Source organism: Delphinapterus leucas, chromosome 6 (assembly GCF_059928025.1).
Source record: "Delphinapterus leucas isolate spDelLeu-1000000601 "Yukka" chromosome 6, BTC_Dleu_Yukka2, whole genome shotgun sequence".
Lineage (NCBI taxonomy): Eukaryota > Metazoa > Chordata > Mammalia > Artiodactyla > Monodontidae > Delphinapterus > Delphinapterus leucas.
The window spans coordinates 18,948,200-18,974,307 of NC_143134.1; the positions used below are offsets into that span (position 1 = coordinate 18,948,200).

The window sequence follows — 26,108 nt, forward strand, 5'->3', positions numbered from 1 at the left end:
TCAAGCTCAAGCCATCCTGGGGAATAATTAACTCAAGAAGTCTATAACTGAGACATATATTTGAGAGCCTGAAATGGAGTCTAAGGTTCCCTGGGCAGAGAGGCTCCTTAGACTCTCCCAGCCTGAGTGGGAGCTGGTGCCCTGGGACCGGGATCCACTCCCACGGAGTAACTGGCTGAGCAGTGGTCAAGGAGGGAGCCATGGTTGCTGGTAACTTCCAACAGCCCTTCAGATCCACAGAAGAGGTGCAGGTGGCTGAGTAAAGCCATCTCTGGAAAAGGGATCTGAGACCGTTTCCAAGCTTAAGCTGGTACTGGCAGCAGCAGGAGGCTGACGCGTGATGAATGAACCTTGAAGGATGTCAGGTTGTGGCCACGGAGAAGAAAAAATGCAGAGAAAAATGACTTCCTTCTGCTTGGAGCAAGAAAGCCACGAAGGGCTTTATGTTCCTAGGGCGAAGCTCACGATAGCAGGCTCCTTCCTTTCCCCTTCTGCTACACGGGCAGACAGGAAGTGAGGGTCTGAGAAAGTGCAAAAACAGGTGGAAAAGGCAACAAGAGGCCTTCTTTTTAAATGACTTGAACCGAACATAAGAGGCGTCTCTGAAAAATATTCTGTTAAAAATAACACTATTATGTCAAATGTTTGGATTCACTAATAACCTACAAGGAAAGGCTCTGCATGCCAAGCTGACATTTAGAAGGGATGAAGAATGTGATAGGTCCATTAGGACAGAATCAGGAGGACTTCAGGAACTTCTTTGAAAAACTCTTCCTACCAAAGTATCTCTTAAAGTAATGACTGATTTGTTTGTGTGGCGTGTAGTGTCTGCCTCAGAGCGAGTCACTTCAGCATGACTAGTGAGGTTTTATTCTCACACAGGGCGATGGGTTTGGGGTGTTCATTTCACCATAATGCTCCATAACTCACATTAGTGAGTCCCAACGGGCGCCGTTGGCATTTGGGGCCAGATGATTCTTTGTTGTGTGGTGCTGTTCAGCACCCATGGCTGCAGCCCACTGAATGCCTTGCCCCTGGCCCTGGTCATCCTGACAATGATGACAACGTGACTAGCAAAATAAAGTAGGCCCGTACACGTTTCCAAACACCACTTTCCAGGAGATGTGGAACAGCCCCCAGGGAGAACCACTGACTCGTCTATTTGGTACCTATTTTCTTCTGCATATACCAAGAATTACACAAGAAAACCTCTCAATGATTCTTACCTATGCATTCAATAATTACATACTGGGCACATTCCCCGTATCAGGCCCCCTTCTAGATGCTATGGATACAGCAGAGAATGAGACAAAGTCCTGGCCCCAGAGAGCTCCCATCCTACTGCAAGGACAGATACCAAAGGAGTATATGTTTTGTATCAAGAACCTGAAATGTGTTTATATCTTGGCCTTAGTTCTATGCCTGGAAGCATGCTGTGGACTGAATGTTGGTGTCACCCCCAAATTCATATGCTGAAGCCCCAATACTCAATGTGATGGTATCTAGAAGTGAAGCCTTTGAGAGGTGATTACGTCATGAGCGTGGAGCCCTCATGAATAAGATTGGTGCCCTTATAAGAAGAGACACAAGAGTGATGAGCTCTCTCTCTCTGCCATGTGAGGACAGCAAGAAATAGCCATCTGCAAGCCAGGAAGAGGGCTCTCACCAGAACCCAGCCATCCTGCCACCCTGATCTTGGACTTCCAGCCTCCAGAACTAGGAGAAATAAATTTCTCTTGTTTAAGCCCCCAGGCCCGTGACATTTTGTTATGGCAGGCAAAGCATAAATTGAAGAAACGATTTAAAATACAGAAATACTCTGTATACAAAGAAACTCACTGTAGCAATTTCAAAAACAGCAAAAGCCCCACAATAGACAACCAATCCAAATAGTTTGAAAAGGACCATGAAAATGATGGGAGGACCACACAGGGTTTATGTGCTAGTTTGTAAAATTGTATAAAGAGCTTGTTAACTCCCTGTTACAATTAGTGGGAGTTGTAGTACATAAAATCATATACAAAGCATGATAGGGATAGAAGTAGAAATAAACAAATCCAGAATGAAACATATCACAATGTTAACAGTGTTGTCTTGCAGGGGTGCAATTATACACATATGTGTTTTTATTCTTCTGGGTTTCCTGTGTTTGAACTTCTGTATATATTGTAGTGGTTCAGAGAATGGCCTCAAGAGTCAGAGTCTCTGATTTGCTTCGTGGCTTTGGGCAAATTAACTTCTCTGCTTTGGTTTCCTCATTTGTAAAATGTAAAAATTTTCCTGTTTCATAGGGTTCTTGTGAGGATTTAATGAAATGATATAAGTAAAGAGGTCAGCAAAATGCCTTGCCCATAATAGTGCTAAATAAAATGCTATTATTATTATTGTTATTGAGTGAACATGTATTCATTCTACATATTGTTGGATTCAATTTTCTAATATTTTGTTGAGGATTTTTGCATATACATTCATGAGAGATAATGATTTATAGTTTTCCTCTCATGTTTGTCTCTCATGTATTTATTTTATACTTGTAAAAAAATCTCTTCAAAAATAAATGTCTAAGTTTAGCTATTGTATTGGGCTTGGTTTAGCAGATTAGCATAACAAATCCACAGTTAAATGACAGGAGAAGACATAAGCTTGCAACTTGAGACAAATGCCATAGCTTATGCCCACGAGCTTGGTTCACGTGCTACCCAGTGGAGAGCTCCTCCCCTGCTTATAGGCTCAGCTTTTAAGAGATGAATAAACTCCTTGTAAAATATAAAACTCTAGAATTAAAATGCTGGGAATTCCCTGGCGGTCCCATGGTTAGGACACCGCCCTTCCACTGCAGGGGGCAAGGGTTCGATCCCTGGTCGGGGAACTAAGATCCCGAGTGCTGCACGGTGCGGCCAATAAATAAATAAGTAAATAAAATAAAAATGCTGACTAGACAGTAAATGTCACAGGGCTAGAGAGAAAAAGAATGGCCCAAATTCACTCAGGTCTTGATGGAAGTTAAGCTGAATGGCTATTTTGCCTTCCAGATCCTAGAAGCTCATATGTGAGAGCAAACCTCACTGATGCAGCCATAAGAATAAAATCTACAACTCCACAGATATTCAACTATTCAGACTTTAATAAGCTCATAAAACTTAGACCAGAATTTTAGAGCCTTACGTAAATTTAGAGATCTCTTAATTTGATTCTGATTTTAAATGAAGATACTGAGACCCAAGGAGGTCAAGTGACTTGCCCAGGAGTATACAGGAAATTCTATTTGAAACCAGCTGAAATTCTATTAACCCTCCTACACTTTATCATTTATGAAGGCTGAACTTCCTTCCAGTCAACTTCCTATTTGGTCTTTATATCAAGTGATGTAGGAGATTCCTAGTCTCATTTGTGCTCTGTAGGCTCAGCTCTTCCTCTTGTTCATTCATTCATTATACAGACATCTACTGAGCGCCTACTTTGTGTTAGGCTATAAGTAGGCACTGGGGAGATAATGGTGAGCAATATATAATCCCTGCTTTCCAGGAGGCCACCTCCGTTTAGAGACTGAGAAGAGGCAATTACGATACAACCTGTCAAGTGCTTGAATGAGGGAAACGGGAGCACAATGTACCACCTCCACGCCCCTGATGCCCACCTACACTCCTCGTCTTCAATTCCGCCCCATCAAGCCTGCTCCTGTCATCCTTTCACAGACCCTCCAAGACTCTGAGTATCTATCTTGTGAGTTCTCAGATCCTCTACCATGACTTCTTACCCTGGGGCTCCGCCCCACCTGGGGGATGGTTGAGAATCCTTCCCGGGGGGCATGTGAGCCAGGTAGGCATCCTGCAGGCAGAAGTGGGTACTTCAGGGCAGCGGCCAGTCCCAGCACCCCTGAGCTTCTGATTCAGTGAATTTGGATGCAACTTGGACAACTGATACATTTCAACCCCCCTGGTGACTTCAGATTGCTTGCCTCATCTGGGAAGACTGTAGCAGTGGTTATATGAACCCCTCTGCCCACACCCCATTCACAGCACCTCTTGACATTTAATGCCACTGACCCCAGACACCGCCCCCTGTACACACCAGGTCAGCCTGAAGCTCCCTCTCCCTTACTGGAATCTGGAGTTGAGACGTGGAATTCTAACCAGTCTCTGCGGGCTTCATAACTGGAATCCATCCATCCATCCATCCATCATTAAATAACTACTCATTAATTAATTCAGCAAACTGGGGAAACAAAATGTCCCTCTCTCATGGAGCTTATTTTCTCTTGGGGGTTAACAATAAACAGATAAGCATAATAATATCTCAGGTTCTGATAAGTGCCAGGAAGACAAACAAAACAGGTAAGGGCACAAGAATGATGCCGGGGGAGGGGTCGGGTGGGGTTGCTGTTTTACATGGAGTGGCCAGCAAAGTCCTCTCTGATATGGCGGCATTTGAATGGATCCCTGAAGGAAGTCAGGGCGAGAGGGGTGGCCTCGTGGGGAAGACCCTTCCAGGCAAAGGGACCAGACTGCACAGAGACCCCGAGGTGGGCATCTACGAGGCCCTGTGTGCTTGGCACATCTGGGTGACTGTGAAGAGGCCAGTGGGGCTGAGGTGGGGAGGGAACGGAGGAAAGTGATGGGGGAAAAGGTCAGAAGGGCCAGGCCAGGGCTCGGCAAACTTTTTTTATAAACGGTCAGGTAGTAAATATTTTAGGCTTTGTGGGCCAGATGGTCTCTGTTGCAACTATTCAACTCTGCCCTTGTGCTCAAAAGCACCATAAACAATAGTAAACAACTGAGTGGGGTTTTGTCCCAATAAAGCTTTATTTACAAAAACGGGTGGTGGGCTGTATTTGGCCTGCAGGCCTTGCTTGCTGACCCCTGTTGCAGGCCAGGGTAAGGACTCTGGATCTTATTTTGGGCGAGGAAGGTAGTCATCAGAGAGTTTAAAGTAGAGCAGTGATATGCTCGAAGCTATACCTTAAATATATCTCTCCAACTGACCTGTGTTTTAAAAATTCACCATGGCCGCTACCTGTGGAATGGATCACAGGGGGATAAGGGCAGAGGCAGTTCGGAGGTGAATGCGTTATTCCAGGTAAGAGATGCTGACAGCCTGGACCAGGGAAGAGGCAACGGAAGTGGCGAGAAGGAAATGGTCAGAATCCGGATATGTTTTGCTGGTAGAGCAGACAGGATTTCCTGATGGATGAAGTACAGAGTGTGAGAGGAAGAAAGAATTCAAGGAAGACTCCTAGGTCGAAAGCCTGAGACACAATAACTGAAAGAAGAGAGCTGCAGTTAGTGGAGCCGGACAGACTGGAGGAGAAGCAGAGTTTCAGGCGAGGATTCTGAGCTGATTCTTCGCACGGAGGCTGGGCGGCCAGCAGAGATGGCAGGCAGGCAGGTGGACACGTGGCCGGGAGTTATGGGAGGAGGCTGGAGCCAGCGTTTCAGATTTGGGCACCACTGGGTAAAATAAGAATTTCAAGCTATGTGACTGGATGAGGTCACCTGAGGAGTGACAAGGGACCAGCCTGTGGCGACATACCGCCTGTCAGTGTCACGGGAATCAGGCCAGGGAGGGGACAACCCACAGCCGGCCGGCAACTGAGAATCCCTGGAAAGGGCAGGGAAAAGTGATAAGCTTTCATCAGCCTGTGGTTGCTTTCCGACACTCAGCCTTGCGTCACTGTGGGTGTGCATACGTGTGCAAAATGCTCATACTCCCCTGTGTGCTGTGTACGTGTGTCTGTGTGCCCCTGAATGGGGGTGCCAGCAACTGCCATAGTGATCCCAACCGGTGGCTGTCGTGGCTTGAATGGTGGTCCCCAGAAGATGAGTCCAAGGCCTGGAACCTGTGAATGTGAACTCATTTGGAAAAAGAGTCTTTGCAGATGTCATTAAGTTCAGGACCTCAAGATGAGATCATTCTGGACTATCTGAGGGGCTCTTAAATCCAATGACAAGTGTCCTTATAAAAGACACACAGAGGAGAGATGCACAGAAGGAAGAGAAAGGAAGAGAAAGGAATGCGAAGATGAGGCTGAGATTGGAGTGATGCAGCCATAAGCCAAGGAAGCCTGGAGCCACCAAAAGCTGAAGGAAGCAAGGAAGGATTCCACCCGAGAGCCTTGGAGGGAGCCCAGTCCTGCGACCCCTTGATACAGTCCGGCCTTTGGCACTGCGAGAGAACACACTTCTATTGTTTTAGGCCATGAGGATCATGGTAATTTGTTACAGCAGCCCTAGGAAACAAATAACAACAGCAATACGAATTCTGAGTTCTTCACACATCTAAGGGATAATTTTAAAAGAATTATATATACACTAATATGTATAAAATGGATAACGAATAAGAGCCTGCTGTATAAAAAAATAAATAAAACAGAATTCAAAAATTCAAAAAAAAAATGATTGAAGAGCAAAATAGTAAAAGTTAACATAACTTACTGTGAAAGCTTTCATTTGGATGTGCTAAAAGAGCCTGTACCTAACAAGGACATTCAGCAATGCTACTGCTGTTTAAAAATAGAAACGTAAGCATAGGCACCTGGCTGCTAATTTGTGGACGGAATGAATCTGGGCGCACAGTGAATAAAGGGGCCCAGGATGCTGCACGTCCGCCTCGAGCTTGCCTCAGCAGGTGTCAGGGCTGGGTGGGCGGGCCTGCCGCGCACATACAGGAAATGGGGACGGGGTACAGAAAGGAGGGGGTCCTTGTGAATGTGCCTCTTTTTATAGCACTGTGAGTGTCTCTGTGGTGTCGGTCCGTGGTTTCCTGGATGAAAACAGCCTCAGGTTTCCCAGGGCTGTTCTCATGTGTGGGGGGCTGGCCTTGTGTGGCTCCATTATTCGCTTTAGGGTAATCTTTCTTTTAGCGACAGCAGCTTCCTGGGACGAGGAGTCACGAATTCCCTTCCTCGTGCACCTCAACCTCACGGTCTTGCCCGCGGAGACATGCGAAGAGGGCAGCGGGGATTGCTCTGGGAACAGAGGACGTGGGCCCACGAACTGTGGCCTGGAGACTCTCCTCTGACCACGAGCAGCTGTTATCCCTGTGTCTGCTCGGGCTGCTACAACAGGTGACCGCAGACTGGGTGGCTTACATGACAACATTTATTCCTCAGTGTTCTAGAGGCTGAGAAGTCCAAGGTCAAGGGGCCAGGAGACTGGGTTCTTGGTGGGCGCTCTCTTCCTGGTTTGCAGACAGCCACCCTCTGGCTGTGCCCTCACACAGCAGGGGAGACAGCTCTGGTCTCTTCACCTTCTTCTCAGGACACTAAGCCATCGTGGGAGCCCAACTGTCATGACCTCAAGCCGACCTCCTAATACCATTGCATTGGGGGTTAGGGCTTCAACATACGGATTTGGGGGGGGATCGGGGGGAACACACATTCAATCCATAACACCCTGTGTCTGGTTAAGTGATAGGTTTAAACTTGAAAGTAACTGGGATGAATGTCTGATGAGTCTAGGGCAGGGACAGTGGGTCGCAGTATCTGAAATCTCCTTCTCTGGGAATATTCTGGAATGTATCGTATGACCGCTGAATCTACAGGGAGGGCAGTTAGTCCAGGCATGTGTAGAGCAGGCTGCCTTTGGGACTGGACTGTGCTCTCCTCACACACCAGGTGAGCGGCACCTGCTGGCCATCCCGCAGCCTGGAATCCCTGCTGTAGAGGGGAGGGGACACCACTGGACCAGCGGGAAGGGCACAGGATGGCTCCGTCTCTAACCCTCCCAGGGATGTAAATGTGGGTGCTAAGTGGGGTGATGCTTCGGGACAAAACAAGGGTGGGTCTTGATCGTGGCTTTTCAGCACGATAGAGGCTGGCCCAGGGAGAGGGTTTTTGAACGTGGGCGCTCTGCTGGCATCCTTGGAAGCACACCATATCACACACAACTGCCTCATTTTCTGCTTAAGGCCCTCCTGTATGAGACACAGATGGTCCACTGATGGATACAGATGGGCCCATGCAGGGAGTGGGTCAGCTGGGGTCAGCAGGGGAGGGAAAAACACCACGAGCCAGCAAGTCAGTGTGCCAGGCAGAGAGGAGTGAGAACGGCAATTAGCAGTAGGTGACCATTTATCCTCCGAATCATGATGCTCTTGAGATTGGCAGGGGCACTGTTCATAGTCATCCCTGGACAGTGTGTGTAAACTAGGACTGTCTGATACAACCGGGACATATGGTCAACCTACCCTGAAGAGAGTAAGAGTGGAGATGGGAAAAGGAGCAGGGAGAGGGAGAGAGAGAGAGGGAAATGAAGGAGAGGCTGTAAGAGTCAAAGAGAGACGTCCTGTGTGGGCACGTCTGCGTGGCACTCTGCTGGTTGTTTACAAAGTGTTATCTTAACCCCTTTCCCAGACAAGCAAATTAGCATGTTAGAAAAATACATAATGATAGAAGACTCCACTTGCTCCAGAGCTCCAGAGCTCCCAAACAAACACAATTTCCTATGAATATCAAACAAAGGGGAAACGGAAAATCAAGACGAACAAAATCCATTTCTCATTCGGCACGTTGCTCCCTTCCCTCCAACACCTGTCTAATTTCTGTTGGGTCCTAAGCACAAGGGCCAGAGCTTACTTACATAGCTTTTAACAACCCAGAGAAAGCATCTGAGGAGATTACATTTGTATAGAAAGAAGCTGAGAGTAAAAAGGAAAACGTGAAATCAGCAAGGATGCATGGAGTAACCATGTTTTGGAAATGTTTTACCACATGGACTGTGCCAGGGCGATTCTCCATTGCTTCCATTCGATCAGACACAGCTGTACGGAGGTGTCAGAATTTTAGGAGTGTTCTTACGGAAGGACAAGTGCTTGGCCAGCTTGAAAGGGATGGCAGTACTTTGACACAGAGAAGATGGTGAAAGAAGATAGAGAGCTGGAAGTAGAAAAATCCATTAGAGGATGCAAACTCAGCTAGGCAAGGAGACTGCAAGAAATGCTCTGTGGAAGCAGCAGGGGGGAGGGGCCGGTCCAGGATACTCTCAGGCAGGGAAGCTGGTCTGGACCTACACGACCGGACACAGCGTCTACAAACAGGCCCAGAATAGCAAAGCGGTTCCTTGATGTCTGGACCAAGCTCTTTTGTCTTCTATGCTCTCACAGAATCTCTGTCTTCTTGTCAGAGCTCTTGCCTCCATTTGTAAAGGTTTATTCATTAGTGGGGGTCAATGTCATTCATTAGTGTGAGCCCTTGAACTCAAAACCCATTGAAAGCAGGGAGTGCCTCTGGGTTTTGGGATTTGATGATACTTCCAGGTCATAACCAGCCTGGTGTCAGGTACTTTTCCCCATGGTATACATGTAACTCCAAGGTCCACATCCCAGAATTGTTTGTATTCTGTTTTTACAGCTTTGTTTAAAGCCCAAGCTATCTTAATGACCTTGGACTCAATTTTATATGACACGGAACTAAGTTTCTGAAGAGCCTGAAATGCATATTGTCAATGAACCATGCATACATAAGCACAGCTTCTGGGAGGAATCATATTAATGGATTCAATCTGTCCAAACTCTTCAAACAGGTTGGGTAAATCTTGCTGCATTGCCGTCTTGTCTACCCACAGAGTAGTACTACATACACTTAATGTTTTAGATCTAATTGGAGGCAATCCCTTCTTCTGTCGTTCTCTCTCCCTTTCTCTAGCTCTTCTTTCACTTGAGTAGGAGCGTGATGATTTCCCTTTTCTTTCTCCCTTTCAACACATACTTGTGAAATGGATGGTGAAATTATTCAGGATTCCTTCATTAATGAACTGACCCATAGCCATGGCTCTAACCACCACCCAGAGGCTGAGAAGGTTCAGATGTCTCTCTCCAGCCCAGTTCTTTCCTCCAGAATGATATATCAAAAAGCCTACTCAACATTTTCACATATTTAATGTAACGTGAAAATGTTAGAGCATCCCAATTGCACTTGACAGGTCCGAAACTGAACCTGTGAGTTCCCCACTCCCCAACCAGTTTCTCCTAAGTGTTCTTCGTCTTGGGGAGTGGGACTTTCTCCACCTGAACTAGGGTTGCTGTTCTTTTTTCCCTTTTTTTTTTGGCCATGCCGTGTGGCTTGAAGTATCTTAGTTCCCCGACCACGGATCAAACCCGGGCCCTCGGCAGTGAAAGCGTGCAGTCCTAATGACTGGACTTCCAGTGAATTCCTAGGGCTGTTGTTCTTGACACCTCCCTCTTCTTTATTCCTGCATCTCTCGTCCATCAGCAAAACCTTTCATTTTTCTCTCTTAAATTTTCTAGATTACAATCACTTCTCTCCATAGACCATGGTGGTTAAGAGTGCAGGCTCTGGAGGTGAATTGCCTGGGTCTGAAAACAGTCTCCACCACTTACTAGCAATTTGCTTAACTCTTCTGAACCTTGTTTCCTTATATATAAAATGGAGATAATAATAGTATGTGCTTCATAGGGTTCTTCTGAGAAGTCGAGGAGATAATGCATATGATGTGCTTTCAAAACGGTAGCTGCTATTATCACCACCACCACCATCAACACCATCACCACCACCACCACCACCATCAACACCATCAACATTATCATCACCATCATGATCATCATCTCCGTGGCTACAACCCTAATCTAAGCTATCACCATCTCTTATCTGGATCACTCCAATAGCCACCTAACATCTCCTCACATCCATTCTTGCCTTCTCCAGTCTATTTTCCACTATGTAACCCAAGTGACCTTTTAAAAATGCAATCTCATATCACTCGCGTGTTTAAACTGTATCAGTGGCTTCCCATGGAAGATGGGGTAAAATCCAAAATCAATAGCATGGTCTAACTAGTCAACTTTGGACATCCTTTAGCCTCAAACCTGACGTGTGTGTTGGTCACTTCAGGATCTTAGCACATGCTATTTCCTCTGCCGGTAACACTGTTCCTCTTGCCTTTTCCTCCTTCCTTCCCTTCATGAGCAAAACCTTTCTGAAATGGTAACATTCACTGTCTCCACTCTCCAACTGACTGCACGATGGCTTCTGCCCCCATCTCTTCACTGAAACTGCCCAGTAAAAGATCATCATAGCACCTGTTGCCGAAGTCAATGAACCTATTTTTAGCCTTATCTGATTTGACCTTTCTGAGTGTCTGAGTTGCTAACCACTCTTTCCTCAAATTTTCCTCTGCTTCTGTCTCCTTCCTGTTCTCTTGGTTCTTTTCACCTTTCTCTGGATGATTCTTCTTTTTCCCTTCATTTGCCCCTCTTTACCAGCCACTTCGAGGTTGGTTTCCCAAGGTTTCCTAACTGGAACTCCTTCTCCTGCTCTGCTCATTCTCCATGGGTGATCCTACCTATTCGCATGGTATCCATTGCAGAATGACTCCCAAATCCTCACCTCTAGGTCCTTTCTCCCTCCTCAGCTCCAGGCCCACATTCCTCTACGAGTGTGTTTCATAAACACTTCAAACACAACACATGTAAAGCTGAAATCTCAGAACATCCTTCCTTTCTCTGTTGGTATCTCAATGAATGGCATCAACACCCATTCAGCTGCCCAAGCAAAAGCTTGAGTCGTCCTTGTCTCCCTCCTTTCTCTTCCTCCCTACGTCTAGTTAATCATCAAGTTCTGTTGACTCTTCCTATTTAGATGCACTCAGATCTGTTGACTTGTCTTTGTTCCCAATGCCACTTCCCTAGTTCATCATTTCCCGCCCACACTACGGCCACAGCTTCCTAATCCATCTCCCTTTCACCAGCTTTTCCTCTCTCCTACCCTTTTTGTACTTTGGTCAGAGTTTAGGAAAAACGGATCCCTAAATGATTTCCTACAGAGCTGGTTGTCCAACTTTTAAGAGAAGGGTTTCTTAGGCAAATAAGGAATGGCTGACTTAAGAAAACATCACCTCTGTGGCTCTTTCTTGGTGACCCACCATGCATGACAGCATATTTAAGATTCTGAGAAGTCCCGTCACAAAGGAATTGGTTCAGGATTGCTTAACCAAGCATTTCCCAAACTTCGTTGACCATAAAAACCCTTCTCCAGCATGCACGTCTTAACATCTTGCAGGACACTACATACTGTTTCAAAATACAAATCTGATCATCTTACTTTATTTGAAAATATGACAGATAAGTGGATAAACACTAAAAGAAGATGATTTGAACTTTATTCTATGGGTGATTAGAGACCCTTGGAGGTTCTTGAGCAGGGTAATGACCCACACAGTCAATAGCTTCCAATGATTGAGCTCCTGCCATATGCTGGACGCTTCCCATCTATCACCTCTGATCCTTACAACAAGGTTACAGGTGGGCATAATCCCCAAGTGAAGGGACTGAGCCAGGTTAGTTGTGTTGGGTCTAAGGCCATAAAACCAGTAAGGGTGGAGCAGTATCGGCCTCAAAGTCTAGGTGATTTGAAAGCCATGACTGTTTGCAGTAAGCAGGTGACATGTTGCCTATAGGACAGATTGGAAACAGGCAAAATCACAAGGCTGGGACATAAACGCCTAGAAGGCTATCGCTTCTTTCTTTGTTCTTTTTCCACCTCTGTTCTCACACCCCTCCAGGTAATGCCTCAAGAGCTAGCCATTCTTCTTAAGCTTGGGTCTCACTGCCCTTTCTGTAGGCTATTGTATTTTTTCCCCTTAGACACCTAGCAAGACATCAGACAGCTCCAGGAAAGCTTCTCCCCTGCTTAAAAGCTGTGTGTTTCTAATACCTGTCCAAGTACAAATTCCTTAGCTTGATATGCTAGGCCTTCCGTTATTGGCCATCAAATTTCCTTTCTGATCTTGACTTTAGATACTTTTCTAAATATAACCCATGCTCCAGCCTCCCTGGAGGCTCCCATGAGCAGCCTCCCTGCCTTTGTTCTTGCTGTCCCTTCCTCTTGGAAAGCCCCCTGCTCTCCTCAGCACGGCCTCTTCCAATCTACCAATCCTTTAGGGTCCCTTTGCACCATAATGCCACAGAACACGCTCTAATCTGGTCTAACCAGATGCTCTTTGGGTTTCAGCACAAAAAAGCAGGGAGGTGCTCCGAACATGAGAATCAGGTTGCCTTCTGAAAATTAAACTCGAAAACCCCACGGTAGATGGCATCAGCTACCTGCAAAGATGATACACCCAAAGGAAGACTCAAGAAGTAGATAGCTAAGGAGACATGAAAACATCCTCCTGGAGGAAGGTGCCCAGGGCTTGCTCTCGGGACACAACTGTACCTACAGATCTGGAACCATAAGATGCAAACAAGGCCCTAATCAAATCAGTTATAGGAAACAGAGGGAAGAACCAAACCATAATCAGTTGTGACAACTGGCTAAGACAGTGACCTAATCAATTACATTCTGCTCGGGTGTACTGAAGTACAGCGTGTGCTGTTACAGACAGAAGGCAGCCAAAGGGACAGACGTGGAGAGGCTGCTGCCAGCACCGAGCAGAAAAGACGCTGACTGAGTTTGGGGGATGCTGACTTCCAGGACAGGGAAGGATTAGTGATGAGAGGATTGGAGATGGTTCATCCAGCTTTCTCAGACCTGCGTAGTTTTCCCAAGGTTCTCCTGCTTCCTTTGTTCAAATTACAAACCCACTAAGCAAACTCTGGAGAATCGATTTGGCTTTCTTTTGCATCATCAGAAAGGAATATTCTGAGAGTGGAAAGGGATATCCTCATTGTATCTATCTCATGGCGCTGTGGGGAGGATTCAATGAGATAATGTAAAGGGATTGAGTCAGGCATGTACATAGTAATTATTCAATAAACGTAGGCATTTAAAATCAATCAGTATTGTGACTCTGCTTCTGATGACAAGTTCTTACACGTTTGGCTAAAGAGAACTGGCTTCCTGGTGTCTAGGTGCCCTGATGACTGTGGGTACCTGGATTTGCAAAACAGATTCCGAGGCCCTGGGTGAAAGTGAGCCAGCTGAAGTACTGCCTCAGAAAGGGCCTGGCAACCATGCCCCTGGTCGAGGGCATCTCTAGTTCATTAGCATCCTCTAAACGCCTCACAGCTCCCTTCTGTAAGCACGCAGCGCATGTCCTAAACCACTGTTGTTCTATTTTCAATGCAATCACTTGTGTATTCCAATTCCATGAGAGTGTAAACCCTCTGAGGGTAGGGGTAGCTTACATCCCTTGCAGAGCCTCAAATGTCATAAATATTGAATGAGTCGAAATGAGATAAATCAAAGCTTGAGCAAACGATCTGGGGTTCAAACAAAGGCTACACAATCTGTGCCTCAGGCTGCAGAGCCCTGGAGAGGAGGCCTGGAGCCACAGGCTGAGAGCATCCCTCCAGGGCCCCCAGCCCAGGTGGTGGATACAGGAGAGGCTGCTAGGCTGAAGGAGGGATGCTCAGCTGCCCAGGAAGATGAGGGAGAGACAGACAAATGGACGGAGCAGGCAGCACCCACCACACTCACCCGGATCTCGGTCTGCACAGTGCATTTAACTAGTTTGAAGTTCTTCCCGGGGTTGAAGCTGTTGCTATAGAAGCAGACCTTGAGGATCCGCACGTCTTCCTTTTCCACGTCTACTGGCACTGCCACCATGGGCTCTGGGGGGCCTTCAGGCCGACGTAACGTGCCCACCTTCACTCGGCTCAGGGTCTCAGAAACCCCGGACATCCTCTCGGACGGCAGCTAGGACCGGCACATCGCAGTCCTGTGGAGACAGCAGAGGGACAGCCCTGAAATGAGTGGTGTGGGCCCACACGCCTCATCCCCCTGGGACAGCACCCAACAAGCTCTGAGACCTGTGCAAAGCACACATCCACCCATTCCCGAAAACTCCCCTTAAAGGCATCCGGCTTCATGGACGGGGAAGCGGAAACACAAATAAAGGAGCAGGTTGCCTAAACGTCCAGGTATCGACCTGGACCCAGAGCTCGCAGGCTGTGAGCTCTCTGCTAGAAGCCCCCTCTCGCCATCACTTTTCTCCTCCCACACTGGCTCCCAGGCAAGGGGCCCACACGTTGCAAACGCAGCTCTGAGAGGAGGCGGCCCCAGCCTGGTTCCAAGGCACAGCTGAGCAGAAAAAGCGAAGAGCGAGACAGTAGAAAATAGCAGGAGAGAAACAGGGACAAGGGGAGAGAAGCCGGGAAGGAATCGAAGTGGAGAATGGGTGGCCTGGAGGGCACTGGAATGGGAAAGACAGGGAAGGGCCCAGGTTGGGGGGCCAGCCTAGTAGCTGAGGGCTCCGCCCACCCGCACCTGCAGCCGCCAACCTGGGCTTTCAGGGCTCGAAGCCTCAGTCCCACAGGAAGTCATCTCCCAGAGCATCACACACTGCATACAGAGGGACAGCACCCCGGCAGCCCAATCTGCGAGGTCTTTCTGCTGCGGGGCGAAGAGGTGGGGCTGGGCCTCCAGACCCAGCCCAGTTCTGATGACAGTTTGGTTGACATCTATACAGACTGTAAGAATCCTAGGAGTCTTTAGATCACCCCAAATCTCAGCCAGATTGGTCCTGGCCTCTGGATCCCACAACAAACAGCTCTGTAGGGTTTATTCCCACTGGTCTAAAGCAGAAATACCCAAAGGAAGCAATGGAAGTTCTAGCTCCAGACTGGAGGTGTCGATCTTGGCTCCACATTAGGAGCCCCTGGGAAGCTGTCAAGAAAGTCTAAATGCAGACCCTGTGCCCAGAGATTGCCACTGAGGTTGTCCGTGGGAGGCCTGGCATTGGTATTTTTAAGTTTCTAAGGATGTTTCTAACATCCAGGCTGGGTTGAGAACCTCTTCCAGACTAAGCTTAGCTCTCATATGGAACCCGCTCTTACAGAAGAATCTCTCCCTTCTAACAGGAGACTGTGATTTTAGGCGGACATTCCTCAGACTGGGAGTTGGGGGCTGAAGGACGGAGCGGGCAAAGTTAAAACACAAATGGGACAAATGAACTTATTTACAAAACAGAAATAGAGTCACAGATGTAGAAAACAAACTTATGGTTACCAAGAGGGAATGGGGGGGAGGGATAAACTGGGAGATTGGGATTGACATATACACACAACTACATATAAAACAGGTAGCTATTAAGGACCTACCATATAGCACAGGGAACTCTACTCAATACTCTGTAATGACCTATATGGGAAAAGGATCTAAAAAAGACTGGATATATGTATATGTATAACTGAGTCACTTTGCTGTACAGCAGAAACTAACACAACATTGTAAATCAACTAGACTCCAATAAAAATTAATTTAAAAATACAAATGTGGAGTCAAATATTTTAGATGTGGCAGCAAAGTCTATGTTCATTCAATCACACTGGCTGGGCACTAGAAGGGAAACATAGACAGTCACTAGCTGTAAGGAGTCATTCATTTAAAAAGCCAGTGTGTATCACGAAGACAGGAAAGAGATGCTATGAGGACAAGGAAAGAAGCAGCATGTGTCCCTTCCATCAGGGCAGGCAGACAAGGAGCAGAGCACCAGCCTGAGTCCACCTGGGCAGGCAGAATTTGGGACAAGACAGATGGAGAAAAGACTACCCAGTCTGCTTTATTTTAGAGACTAGTATGTGTATTCTAGAAGCATCCATGCCTTTTTTCAATGTCTACTGGACCTGTCCCGTGTGCCAATCCTCTGCTATGTACTGGGTGTGTGTCTCGGTTTCCCCAGACCTTCAATAAGGAAACCAGGGAAGTAGCTTGAGAGGCAACCCCAGGAAACCTACCAGGGAGTGGGACGTGTGGGACAGGGAAAGGAAGGCAGCCTGTTATCAACGGAGCGATCGCTTGGACAACTGCAGAGGAACCCTGCTGGGAGCCCTGGGAGCGAGGACAGAACACACGCTGTAGAGCCACTCCAGCCAGTGAGCGACAGAGCCACACCACTTCTTAACAGCCATTGTCCCAGCATTTCCAGCCAGTTCTGCACAAGGGCAGAGTGGACTCAGAGCCAGAGGAAGTCCCCAGGCAAAAAGAAGCAGATGCTGGCAGGTAAAAGTAAGCAGAATACTGAAATGGCAAGGCCCAAGGGGACATCAGAAGGGACCACGACAAATCTGCTATAGGATGTGAAAAAGAGGGAAGGATGTCTTGCCCCTAAAGAGTGTACACTCTAGTCATACAGACAAACCGCATATATATATATATAACCATCAATAACACACACACATCTGGTCCTAGATTCAGGATCTCCTGTGTCTATTGAGCCAGGGGCCCCATGACCCCTGGGCATCTGTTTGTATAAACTAATTTCCAGGCAGGGGTCTCATGACACAGTTTTGTGAAACAGACATCTGCGTAGGAAGGAAATGGAGTAGCATATGGTGTCTGTCCCCAGGGACTAGATCATGCCAATGGAAGCCAAAGGGCCTACACCCCAAAGACCATTTGGAAAATAGGGGTGCAAGCAGTGTCATCATGTTGGCCAGTGGGAACGTGGACTCAGACCTGGAAGGAGGCCGTTATATCCACAACTGCAGGTCACACCATGTGGCTTCTGGACATCCACAGTGAAGGGGATGGGGTGCCATTCAGAAGATACCCCCCAGCCCAGGCAGCATTCCCACCCAAAGGGTACTGGTGCTGGTGAGCACACAGAGACACCCTGGGGACTCCCTGAAATACTAGGGGAGAGTTTGAAAGAGAACAGTTAAGTAGGAGTAATATGTCAGTAAAATACAAGAGATCTGGCTGTTACGATCTTGGAAGCTCCACTTTCACATGTGATGTGTGTCATTGGCTGAAGAGAGGAGTGAAGGAGAGAAGCCCTCTCTGAAAGGCAGAGCCCAGTATCAGAGGCAGAGCAAGTCAGAAAGCTTCGCCAGGACAGAGGTCAGGGCAGAGTCTGCAGGCGGAGGGGGTTAGGCCCCCACGGTGCTTTTAACCTTGCAGTTACAGCCAGTGGTGCAATGAGATGCGGTACTTTTAAACTTGAGGGGCCAAGAGGGTGTAAACATGTAACGAGGATGTGGGGCAGCAGGAATGCTCATTTATCGTTGGTGCAAACTTTGGAAGACAGTTGTATGGTTTCTTACAAAACTAAACAGACTCTTACATGATTTATCAGTCATGCTCCTTGGTATTTACCCAAAGGAGCTGAAAACTTATGTCCACACGAAAACCTGCACATGGATGTTTATAGCAACTTTATTCATAATTACCGAAACTTAGAAGCAATCAAGATGTCCTTCAGTAGGCGAACAGATAAATAAGCTGTGGTACATCCAGACAGTGGAATACTTTTTCGTTTGTTTAATAAACTTTTTATTTTAAACGAGTTTTAGATTTACAGAAAAGTTGCAAAGATAATACAGAGAGTTCTCATATACCCCTCACTCAGTTTCCCCTATTCTTAACATCTTACCTTACTATGGGTACACCCAGACGACGGAATATGATTCGATGCCCAAAAGATATGCTCTAGCAAGCCATGAAAAGGCATGGAGGAACCTTAAATGCATATGACTGAGTGAAAGGAGCCAATCTGAAAAGGCTACAAACTGTATGGTTTCAACTATATGACATTCTGGAAAAGGCAAAACTATGGAGACAGTAAAAAGATCAGTGGTTGCCAGGGTTTGGGGGAAAGGAGAGATGAAGCGGAGGAGCATGGAGGATTTTGAGGGCAGTGAAAATACTCTCCATGATATTATAGGGATGGGTACATGTCATCATACATGTGTCAGAACTCATGGAATGCACAACACCGACACTGAACCCTGATGTAAACTATGGACTTTGGGTGATAGTAATGCATCACTGTAGGTTCAAAAATGTGATGATGAGAAACCACAGCCTGATAGCTGACTCCCCTTTCCCAGCCTAACTGCGCAGTGCCTGGCCCACGCAGGAGCCAGCCCCCACCAGACCCTGATCAAAGAGCAGTATTCATATTCTACATCCAACCTAGACGGATACGTTGGCCATCATCAACACACTTGGATGACACTGGTTTCTTATCGTCATCAGTTTTTTCCTAGCCTTTGGTTCAGGAGCCATCACTCATAGTAGTCAACGTGGATCCCATTGAAATATCTTAGCAAAATAATTTCAGTCACCCGGGATCTACCTTTGCCTTCAGACCAATGCTAGTCCCTCAGGTCTGCCCTTAGTCCTTTGTAGTGGTAACCTTGGGCTATCTATTCCAAAAACAATTACAATTAAAAAAACTTTAAAAGAAACATAAGTGTTTTGCACAACAATCCTGGGAGATGTGCAGAGATGATTATGACCATTTTACAAATGAGAAAACATACTCAAGAAATTTTAAGCCATCTGGTCAAGGGATCATGCTTGTTGAGTAGCAAACTCGGATCCCAAAGCAGATTTGAATCCAAGTTCAAAGTTTTTCCCACCTTCCCATCTGCCTTTGAAGAAAGTAGTATCTCTTGATACCACAGACGTGGGCACAAACTCCATGCAAGAAGAAATGTGTCAACCCAGCATGGAACACCCCAGTCTGTGAAGAATCCAGAGTCCTCCTGGCTTAGAGAGCATCACCCCTCCCCAAGCTAGGACTTGGTCATGAGAGGTCTTGGAGGTGTTTGGCCGAAAGACCTCAGCCCAGAAAGGTGGTGCCCACGTCTCTGCTGACACGTGGCATCCAAAACTCCCAACTGTCAGTACAGATCTGCAGTGAACTGCCAAGGGGTCCCCCAAAACTCTCTGAAGAAGAGTAACTGCAAGGTGTTATATAAGGAAAGCCTCAGTCACCTGCCTTGGGGGTCTTGGAGAACACAGCCCTCAACGTCACGCATGGTCTTCTCTCCACGCTCACCATGGCTGATTTCAAGCTACCAACATATGGCACTGGGTGCAGTTAGGAAGACATGAGAACGACCCGCTGACTCTAGCTCCTGTTTCTGGACAACAGAACTTGCCTGTTCCTCCAGACTTTGCCTGATTACTTGAATTTCTCATCAGTAGCTTGTCTCTGGATTTTGTTGATCACAAAATCCTCTGACTCTAAGTGTGTGAGCCAAAACCCCTGCTCCTTCCTGTGGTCCAGGTCTGGACCCCAGCCTGGCAATCCTTCCTCCCTGCATCCTGGCCTGCCCTAGACCCTATGGGCACTGTCAGAGGAGAGACCGTCCCACGGCACTGGAGAAAACCCTGGCTCAGAGCCACCGTGGGCTCCGGCTGTCTCCCAACCCCCAGATCTGCCCAAGGCAAAGCCAAAGAATAACAAACACAAGGAAATGGGCTCAAATTAAAACAGGAAAAGTTTTGATTGGCTATAAGAACGTCTTGGCCAAGACCTGCCAAGGGCACTAAGGGAAGCGGTACAATCTCTGAGTCCCTGAAGTCTTCAGGAAGAAAATAAATGACACTCTTCCTGAACGGCAAGACATTCACCTGCCTGAAGGGGGAGGGGAGACTGAAGCAGGATTGAAGTCCCTTCAGATCCTCTGGGTTGTCACTGTCCCCAGGGCTGTGTTCCTGGTGTGGGGAAGATGTCAGGGTTATGGGGGTCAACATCACAGAAAAATACACTCGATCTTGAAGACACTGCAAGGTAATGTTACGTCTTATTGAACACATACTGTGTGCCAGGGAGTTTACGTAAGTAACCTCTAATTCTCTAGGAGGATTCTGCAGGATAGGTAATGTTAGAGAGGTCTAGCGAGGTGACTCTCCAGAGCATACAACTGGTAAGCGGCAGAGAATTAAGGCCACCATGTTGCCAATGGCGAGAGGGCTGCTGGTGTCACGTCCTGCCACCATGCTTAGGACTTAGTGTCCGGCTCTGCCACCAACTGGCTCTGATGCCTTGAGACGTCAAGCTGGGATGGGACAGAGTTCCCAAACAGCAGTTGGCAGGTGGATGATGGCCTTTGGTGATGTTTCGCCGTGTCCATGGCAAAATGAGAAAAATAAGAATACTGTAAAGAATCCATCATAAAGCTGAATGTATTCCATTTGAGAGGCAGTCTTTTATTCTAACTTTGTCTTTCCACCTTTGTTTTTTTTTTTTTTTTTTTTTTTGGTTTTTCAATGTTAATTCATTTATGAAACGACAACGATAGCCTTTACCAATTGGCCTGGAAGCTTGGCCTCTTCGGGAACCAGACTTGAGAGTGACGCTGGGAGTTCCAAGGGTAAAAGGCAATGTCTTGAGGACTGAAAGTTCTGCCCATGGCTTCAGGGAGCACAGAAAGGGCACCATTCGTCAGGAAGGTGGCATGATGTCAGGGAGAAGGCACACACATCTGACTCATTCGAACCTGGGTTTAAAACTAATGTCCTCGGGGCTGCCATGCTGCAGAAGTCTAGGCCGTTACTCACGAAGGATTTCAGAGCTAGGCAACGTGGTGGCCTTAAGTGTCTGCCACTTACCAGTTGTGTCACCTCTCTAGACCTCAGTTTCCTCTCTTGGGATAGGAGGCTAACATTACCTATCCTGCAGAACTTTCTAGAAAATCAGAGATTACCTATGTAAACTCCCTGGCACATGTATTTTTAAAACGCCTGTGACTTGGCAGAAGAAAGAACCAGAAACCCAATACCAGCGCCCACTTAAAAAAATTAAACTGGCCCAGTAAGTCGAGGCTCAGGGGGTGGTGGTAGCCCCTCCTGTCTCCAGGCTCTGAGGCTGCCTTTCCTCCAAGACCCACCTTCTCCACCTGCCTGGGCACCTGAAAAGAACACCTCTACCTCCTACTCTCTGCTCACATGGAGGGCCGTCGTCTGTCCTGTGAACCCACAGAAGCGTGGACCGAGGCCACACAGGACACAGTCAAAACGCCAGCCCTTTGGATCTAGCAGAAGCCAGAATGTCATGAGACACACATTTTATTTCCACTTTGTCTCTGAGTCACTTCCTCTTGCCGTTTCCCCATCAACAAAATGGGGAACACATGCCTTTCCTCTGCAAAGGCCTGCTGAGAGCAGCCACTTAACGAATTGGCAATGACCTTGCCGTCTTGGGGAGCCAAGCCTGCCGTGTCTGGGAAGCTGGGCCCTACTGTCTCCACACAGCGCTCCCTCCCCAGCCCTGGGCCCTTTCAAACCCCAGTTCCCATGAGGGCCGGCATTCTGCCCGCTCCAGGGCCACCCAATCCATCACTTGGTTAATCCCTTCCCCTCCTCTCCGAACGTCCCTCCCCATTACCTTGCAAAGGAAGGAGCCAGGAAGGTTGTGATTAGCACCAGCTATAATTCAATGTAATTCAAAAAACCTTTATTGAGAGTCTCCCACATTTTCAGCTCGTCACCCCCGCACACACGACCCACTCCAGATCATTCTGTTGCCAGCACTTTGCGACCCAGAGGTCACCTGACTCGTAGCTGGCTCTCAGGGTGCTGGGAGGGGGGCAACAGAGACGCATTACCCGTCCTTCCTTGTTAACAGAACCTCTGTTCTCCCACTGGTTCAAGGACTTTGATCCCTGCAGCTGGGCAGAGTTTTCTTACCTCCTGTGTGACTTCTGAGCGCCGCTAGCTCCCCAGCCCTTCAAGAAATCCCACTCCCCTTGGTCCTAGTCGGACAGCTCATGAGTGATTCGGACTGGCCCGTTTTTCTCCCCCCATCGCCGCCTTTCTTCTTTTTCCTCTTCTCCCCTTTCCCTCTTCCCCCAGCCCTCCACTTCTCTCTCTCTCTCTCTCTCCCTCACTCTCTCTCTCTCTGCCTTGCTATGTTTCAGGAGACACACCAGACTCCGGAGGTATGAAGATAAGCAAAAGTGGGAAGAGGGTCCCCGTCCAGCAGAGACTCACAATACCGTAAAAAGGAAAAGGATTCGAGCAAAGCAGCCACCATATGGTATGGGATCTAATAGGGGTCTCTGCTGGGTATTAGTTGATCACAGGAGAGGACTTGCCTCTGGGGCGCCTGGATCTCAGGAAAAGGTGACACAGCAAGCTCGGGAAATCACGTGCTATGATATAGGGCTGGTCAGGAGGGTGCTGAAGGGTTGCCGGGAAATGAGAGGAGATGGTGACAATATAAGACCCCATGGAGAAGCAGATTTTCACTTAAAAAATATAATTTTGGCCATAGGATGAAGCCAGGCATGAGCTAGGAGGCAGAAGAGTGGCTCACATAAGGCCTTGGCATGAGTTTCACCAGTAATCCAGGGCAAAGATGGCCTGGTCTGCAGCATTTTCCGATTTCTCTTGTGTCAATACTTCCGTCATCGCTGATTTCAAGCCACCAACATGATCTCACTGACGGCAGACTTGGGGAGAAATGCATGTTGTGAGAGCTGATTCCAGCACCGCACGGCCTGAACAGTGAGTGACCTGGGAGTAGGATGGGGGCAGATTCTATAGTCACTTGCTTCAAGCCTGCCTCTGACCCTTGATGTTGTCTGGTCCCGGCAGTGGTATCACCACCCAGCACCTCAAGATAGCAATCTACGAGGTGCACGGCAGTACAGAATTTTAAGATGCGCTCCTTCCCCCGAGGAGCTCCTGTTACTTTCCAATTTCCTAAAAAGTTGTAATTTTCAAAGCCACATTCTGTCCTCGTTAAGCTCAAACTAAATTCTCCTCTGCTTCGAGTCCCAAGCTCAGCCTCTTCCTTCTCTCCCAGCCTGCAGCTCCAGGCAAAATCCCATTTGCCTCTCTGCATGTGATACAGAATTGGTCGTTGGGCTGGGAAATTCGGTACCATAATGAATCAACGCTACAGTTGAGTATTTTGAATTCTTCCCCATTTTCTTGAGAGGAAGATGAGGAGGCCAAGTGACAAGGAGGTGAACTCATAACTGGCCAAATGGTTTTTCCCAACAACTGCTGATCAAGTGTCTGCATTAACCTGAGGACCGATGGCTTTTTGAATGGGTCCTTGTTCACGCCTCTTTATTTGGCATTCAGGAGTTTGTGGTTATTAGACAAAAAGCACCATGTTGAGCACAGGATTAGGGGGAGATTGTGACTCTGGTTGAAGACCACAAAGGGCCCCTGACATCTGCACAGGCAGGCAAAACACACCAAGGGGAACAGAATGCAGCCAGTGAAATGGGATAAATGTGAAGTTCCTTACGTAGACTTAAAAAAAAAAAAAAATCTTCCCCAGTCTGGGATGAGGAAGATGTGGTTTAGCAACAGCATGGATTTTAAAAATGGGGTTTAAGCTGTGAAGTCACTGTTAGTCACTATGAAATAGTTGCCAAAAACTTTAACGTGGTTTTGGGGTTACTAGAAAATCCCTAAAATAAGGACAGTGATTTCCCCCGGGGCATTGAGACAACTTCATCTACAGAACTGGTGGCCCACAGCCCCGAGGTTTGAGAGACTGTGTTCTATGGTGAACATCCCAGGACTTTCAGAGTGTGGGGAGCCTGGGAGGCAGACCCTTAGGCTAAAGGGGGATGGGAGTCCTGGGAAATGAGGATGGGACTGTTGGTTTCAAACGGCTGCAGGGCTGCCATGCAAGAGATGGACCCCACTCCTTCATCCAAGTCAAGGTTTTAAAAAAAGTGCAACAGACTTTTGTGCAAAACTATAATAAGATATCACCTCACACCAGTCAAAATGGCTATCATTGAAAAATCTGCAAACAGTAAATGCTGGAGCGGGTGTGGAGAGAAGGGAACCCTCCTACACTGTTGGTGGGAATGTAAACTGGTACAACCACTATGGAGAACAGTATGGAAGTTCCTTTAAAAACTAAAAATAGAGCTACTATATGACCCTGCCATCCCACTCCTGGGCTTATATCCAGAGAAAGCTATGGTTCGAAAGGATACGTGCACGCTGATGTTCACTGCAGCACTGTTTACAACAGCCAAGACATGGAAGCAACCTAAATGTCCATGGACAGAGGAACGGATAAAGAAGATGTGGTACATATACACAATGGAATATTACTCAGACATTAAAAAGAATGAAATAATGCCAGTTGCAGCAACATGAATGGACCTAGAGATTGTCATACTGAGTGAAGTAAGTCAGACAGAGAAAGAGAAATATCGTATGATATCCCTTATATGTGGAATCTAAAAAGAAATGATACACATCAAGTTATTTACAAAACAGAAACAGACTCACAGACTTAGAGAACGAACTTATGGTTACCAGGGGGAAGGGTGGAAGGAAGGGATGGTCAAGGAGTTTGGGATCGACATGTACACACTGCTATATTTAAAACGGATAACTAGGGGCTTCCCTGGTGGCGCAGTGGTTAAGAATCTGCCTGCCAATGCAGGGGACGTGGGTTCGAGCCCTTGTCCAGGAAGATCCCACATGTCACGGAGCAACTAAGCCCGTGCGCCACAACTACTGGGCCTGCACTCTAGAGCCTGCGAGCCACAACTACTGAGCCCATGTGCCACAACTACTGAAGTCCGTGCGCCTAGAGCCCGTGCTCCACAACAAGAGAAGCCACCACAATGAGAAGCCCGTGCACCACAACAAAGAGTAGCCTCCGCTCGCTGCAACTAGAGAAAGCCCACGTGCAGCAACGAAGACCCAATGCAGCCAATAAATAGGATTTTAAAAATAAATAAATAAATAAAATGGATAACCAATAAGGACCTACTGTATAGCACGGGGAACTCTGCTCAATGTTATACGGCAGCCTGGATGGCAGGGGAGTCTGGGAGAATGAATACATGTATATGTATGACTGAGTCGCTTTGCTGTGCACCTGAAACTATCACAACATTGTTAATTGGCTATGCTCCAATATAAAATAAAAAGTTTAAAAAAACGATATAAAAAAAGAGCGGTGGTCTTTACATGCTCAGAACACCCACCGTGCACCCCTTTCTAGAGTGTTTGAACACTCGTTATCTTGCTACTATCTCCCAAGGCAGACGCCACTCCCATTTGGAGGATGAGGAAAAGTGACCAAGCACTTTGCCTGGGGTCACTTTTCTTAAGTGGCAGAGGCAGGACCAGCACTCAGATTTCCCATTTTAGCCCAACAAACACAGCCCACAGCCCAAGTCCCACCACTAGGGGCTTTGTCTCCGCACAGCAAGGTGGTTCCAGATGAACACTGCTTTTCTGATATGGCCCCAGAATTCTGCTCACACAAAAACTTACACATAAACATCAGTTTCCAGCCCTGCAGCGCTAAAAGGAATACTGGCCCTTTATATATTAATATGTGTAATAATCATGACGATGTAGAATTTTGTTATCTTTGATGATACATTTAATAAACAGAAAAAAAACTGACAATGAAATGAAAACTCAAGTACTTTTTTTTTTCAACCAGAAAGTACAAAGCCAGGTCTGACAGTAGAGGTATAGTCCC

At 47.2% G+C, this 26,108-nt stretch overlaps 1 protein-coding gene across 6 annotated transcripts in view; it reads right to left on the reverse strand.

Moving 5' to 3' along the window:
- Positions 1-26,108, reverse strand: part of PTK2B (protein tyrosine kinase 2 beta) — a 140,035-nt gene that overhangs the window by 48,192 nt on the left and 65,735 nt on the right. For all 6 annotated transcript variants that reach the window (XM_022595006.3, XM_022595005.2, XM_022595004.2 and 3 more), the window contains one exon: positions 14,372-14,612. In XM_022595006.3, coding sequence (XP_022450714.1) covers positions 14,372-14,575 — 204 coding nt within the window. In that variant the 5' untranslated portion in view covers positions 14,576-14,612. The remainder of the gene's footprint in view (positions 1-14,371; positions 14,613-26,108) is intronic.